Source organism: Limulus polyphemus, unplaced genomic scaffold (genome assembly GCF_000517525.1).
Source record: "Limulus polyphemus unplaced genomic scaffold, Limulus_polyphemus-2.1.2 Scaffold8860, whole genome shotgun sequence".
In the NCBI taxonomy this organism is placed as follows: Eukaryota; Metazoa; Arthropoda; class Merostomata; order Xiphosura; family Limulidae; genus Limulus; species Limulus polyphemus.
Window position 1 is genome coordinate 15,172 of NW_013674470.1, and position 4,655 is coordinate 19,826.

General features: G+C 31.5%; 1 protein-coding gene across 2 annotated transcripts in view; it reads left to right on the plus strand.

Moving 5' to 3' along the window:
* LOC106475601 (28S ribosomal protein S18c, mitochondrial-like) overlaps positions 1 to 4,655 on the plus strand; it is a 9,475-nt gene extending 4,820 nt beyond the window's left edge. For both annotated transcript variants that reach the window (XM_013936277.2, XM_022379670.1), the window contains exons 4-5: positions 1,241 to 1,367; positions 3,586 to 4,655. In XM_013936277.2, the coding sequence (XP_013791731.1) occupies positions 1,241 to 1,367; positions 3,586 to 3,677 (219 nt within the window). In that variant the 3' untranslated portion in view covers positions 3,678 to 4,655. The remainder of the gene's footprint in view (positions 1 to 1,240; positions 1,368 to 3,585) is intronic.

Here is a 4,655-nt window from a genome sequence, read left to right on the forward strand (position 1 = left end):
TGTAAATATGGAATTCACGTAGACTACAAGGTACGGTGTTATGTAAATATGGAATTCACGTAGACTACAAGGTAAGGTGTTCACGTAGACTACAAGGTAAGGTGTTCACGTAGACTACAAGGTAAGGTGTTTTGTAAGTATGGTATTCACGTAGACTACAAGGTAAGGTGTTTTGTACGTAGACTACAAGGTAAGGTGTTTTGTAAATATGGTATTCACGTAGACTACAAGGTAAGGTGTTTTGTAAAGGTGTTTTGTACGTAGACTACAAGGTAAGGTGTTTTGTGTATAAAAATATTTCTTTCTATTTCATCAGAAACTTTTTGGTTTCAGTTTCAGTTTGCAATGTTAACATTCATTTTGAATTTTTTTTTATAAAATGCAATAAGCTTTGATTTGATTTACTCACTAGAAAAGTTTAGCACTGGTCAAAGCATGAGCCATCCTCTTTCCATATCACAACACGTTTGTCAGTGTTCAATCTAGGTAGCAGGGTGCTGTCCATGGTTCTGAACCTCAGGGAGGAAACTAATCAGTAACAACCTATCACTGTATTGTTATTTTTTAAGCACTTCAGCACTCCTTGTAAGTAATATTATTATTTCTACTGCTATTATATGCTTAAGAAGTTTGACACTGGTCATGCCACCAGCTTTTTTTCCCTCCTGTAATCTTCTCAAAGGTCGTCTAGTGATAATACCTGATTTAATTTGATTTAAATGGTATTTTCAAGTCTTAGAACTAACACTTGAACTTGAGATGTTGCTACTGTAATTTTCATATCCTCGTGTTGCAGCTATTTGGAAGCCATACAACATAAGTTAATAAGTTTATCCTCAGTGACCTGGCTGAGGAACAATTCAACGTCTAAAGCCTTTGAATGGGATGAAGCTTTCCCAGCAGTTTCATAATAAAGATTACAATAAATTCTAACACAAGCTTCGTGGTAGTAGTTCTGGTACAATTTACTGTTCAGATTGACCAACGTGTTGTGTTGGATGACTGCAGTGTGCCAGTTCTTTTAGGCTACAGTCACTGTTGAATGCTGCGTCACTCCATAATACCTCTGATATGTGAAAATAGCTTTTGATCATGTAGGTTAAGATTAGATGAAATAGTGAATTTGATGAAATGTCATAACATTATTCATGTACTTAAATTAATTTAGGCTACAATACGGTGAAGTAAATCAAACTCAAAACCCCATAGATATTATATTTAATAAAGTTTCATTTTACAGAACATCAGATTGTTGAGCCAGTTTGTTTCACCATATACGGGAAGGATTTATGACAAGCATATTACAGGTCTCTGTGACGCACAGCAAAAAAAAGTAAAACAAGAAATACTAAAAGCACAGAACTTTGGTAAGTTTTTTAATTTTTAAAAATGTAAAGTTTATTTAGTAGTTTACATGAAGCTATGTGAAGGAACCTGAACTGATAGGGAAGGCAATTATTCAGTACTACCCACCACCAACGCTTGGGCTACTCTTTTTGACCGATTAGTGAGATTTGACCATCATTTTTGTAGTGCACCCACAGTGTTTCAGCAGTAAATCTGAAGGCTTACAATGCTAAAAAGCAGGTTTTGATACCTGTGGTGGCAACAGGACATATAGCCCATTATGTTGTTTTGCATTTAACAATATAACAAACAAATCATTTTTGTTGTAACAGGACACAAACCATGAATCCCCATATTTACAGTTCAGGCAGGCTGACCACTAGGCCATATCCATCCCCACTCTAAACCAATATTATACCAAAAAATCTGTTGTTTATTGTCATAATAAGGTGCATTCTTTTTCTGAAATCACTTGCTTTAGTAAAAATTTACGTTTACTACTAACCTTCCAAAAAATATGCACGTTTTGTAGTGACATAATCACAAATTTTCAAGCATTTACAAAAAATAAACACTGCGTGACACATTCCAAAGTTATCTGCTTTACAAATGTGTAATTACCGACATTTTTCTTGAGACTTCATGAAATATTGCTTTTAGACTTCCTTCTAAATCTTTTAGGCCCAACAACTGCAGCAGTACTGCTATGCTTAATGCTGGAATTCGAGGAAAAGTATACATGCATGCAGCAGTCTGCTCTAATGGAATAAAGCTCCCAAGTTTTGTCATTTGTCTACTTTATTACTCGTGAAAACATCCATTACTCGGAACCTTTAATTTGATTTAAGTGATATTTTCCAAGTCTTGAAACTTGAGATGTTGCTGTTGTAATTTTCATATCCTCTCGTTGCAGTTATTTGGAAGCCATGTAACATAATTTAATAAGTTTACCCTTATTCGATGACGAGGAACCCACTTTGAGACTAATAATGGCTGGAGACGGCTTAAATGGGTAATGAAGAAAAACTTTAATATAAGTTTAACATGACAAAACCTTGTCGAAACGTTGTACATTTGCTGTCATGTTAAACTTATATTAAAGTTTTTCTTCATTACCCATTTAAGCCGTCTCCAGCCATTATAAGTTTACCCTTAGTATTCGACTTCTAAAGCTTTCGAAGGGAACGAAGTTTCACCAGTTTACAATAAGTTGATAATAATTTTAGATGTGACTGCCACAACAAATTGTACTGAACATGATTGAATGTAAATTGTTACTTAGAACAACAAACAATTTACACGTTTGTTAACTTATTTTTCAGAATAATAGTACATTACATGGTAGTTTTATTACAATTTTTATAGAAGACTAATGTATACAAAAATATTGAAAGGTCTTATAATATACTAAATCATTTTCTGTGTGTATACATGTGATTTAAAATATATATATAGGTGAATATTGAAAAGTTAAATGTTAGATATTCTATGTAAGATACTTAGGATATCCTTTCAGAGGTATTGGAATTAATAATTATATTAATTTTTGTGTTTTTTTTATGACATTTATTTTATTACAGACTGTTTAACCCATAAATTCATGAACACGTCAAATATCAAATATTTTTATTAAGTCTTAAGGTTTATAAAGCAATGTTCTTCTCATGCCTTTTTTTTTTTTTTGCAAGTTGGATTAGCGACATGCAAAGTAATATTAATTTTAAGATTAAAAATACGTTTATACATCAGAAAATTTTTAAATTTCACATTCGAAATCTTTATAATGGCAAGATAGTTATCAAATGTTTTGATTTTATCTGTTATTTTCAGTAATTAATGTCTGTACGGGTTCGGTAGGTTTGACCGATCTTGCAACCACCATAAAAAATTATAAAATAAATAGCTTAGAAAAATGTTTTTTACAAGTGTACATGTGTGATTGATTCCACTGAAACAGAGAACAAATAAACAATGGATTTTCAAGTATTTTGAAAATTGTACTCAGATTTCGTTCTTGGACTTTTGTAATAAAACTGAAATGATATGAAGTTTAATGACAGTTAAGAGAGGTGATTATTTAAATAGCAACAATAGATATTTGAATGTGAAAACTGCTAGAAATATTTAATGTTTTAAATTCTTGCTTAGTATGGGAATTACAATAATAATTTGAGAAAAATTGCACCAATGTTATTCTCTGTGTAAATAATGTAATATCATGTTACTTTTTTTTTTCAGGTTTCATGCCTACTATTACAAAGGAAGTCAAATTTTTTAAAGATCCCAAGCTCTTTGACCCATTCAACCCAAAGAGACCCCACCCACATTAAATATGTGTTTCAATAATGTTAAATTATCGTATAAACATTGTAGTTTTTAGTGGAATATTTTGTACTAAACACGTAATACAGTTGTTTCAATCAGATGGAACTTGTACATTTCTGATTCTTGATTTACTATAATTATATGTTGTCTTCATACAAGATTTTATGTTTTTGTGTGCAGATTTTCAATTCATTAGTCCGTTACAGGTAATGAATTTTAGGAAATGCGATACTGTTTTAAAATAATCATCGTTCTAATACTCTGAAAAGATGAACTGAACTTTTTGTGTAATTTCAACGTGTGATGTAATGATGGATATTTGGTTTAATCTTACAACCACTTGTTGATTCAGAAAAGTACAATATGCCCCGGCATCGTAAAATGAGAAGTCGTGCGATAGAGTTGACGTTGAAAATATCGAGTACAAAACAGAAACAGACCCATTAGTACTTGGTAGATTTGCCTTTTCCATGTTTGAAAGGGTTTGTAATGAAGTATTATGGGTACTTCAGATAATATCGCTTGTTTTAGATATTTGTATGTCGGGGCACTATATTTCGTACAAGCCCAGCTGTAGGTTGTCTCAAATGTTCTCACCTAAATTAATAAAGAAAAGATCTAATAGATTCTATGTATATATGGCCTATCTATATTTTATTAATGAGCAGATACTACGTTTGAAAACCATACAAATATATACAATACTTAATCAATCTGTTTCAGTCCAATAATTAAAGAAAACAAGTTAAAAACTCAATATGGTAATAAAGTAGTTTTGTATTTTTAGTAAAATAAGTTATAATGTTTGACAAAAATACATGCAGACTGGATTAAATAGGTATATAGATACTTATCTTATTAACTTCAACTTCCAGAAAGATATGAAAACTTACGTGTATCTCTACAGTAAAGGCGACATGCTAGTTAAAAGTACACATATAGTGGTTTGTGTTCTTGAATAAAGATCGTTTAACTGTGTTTTA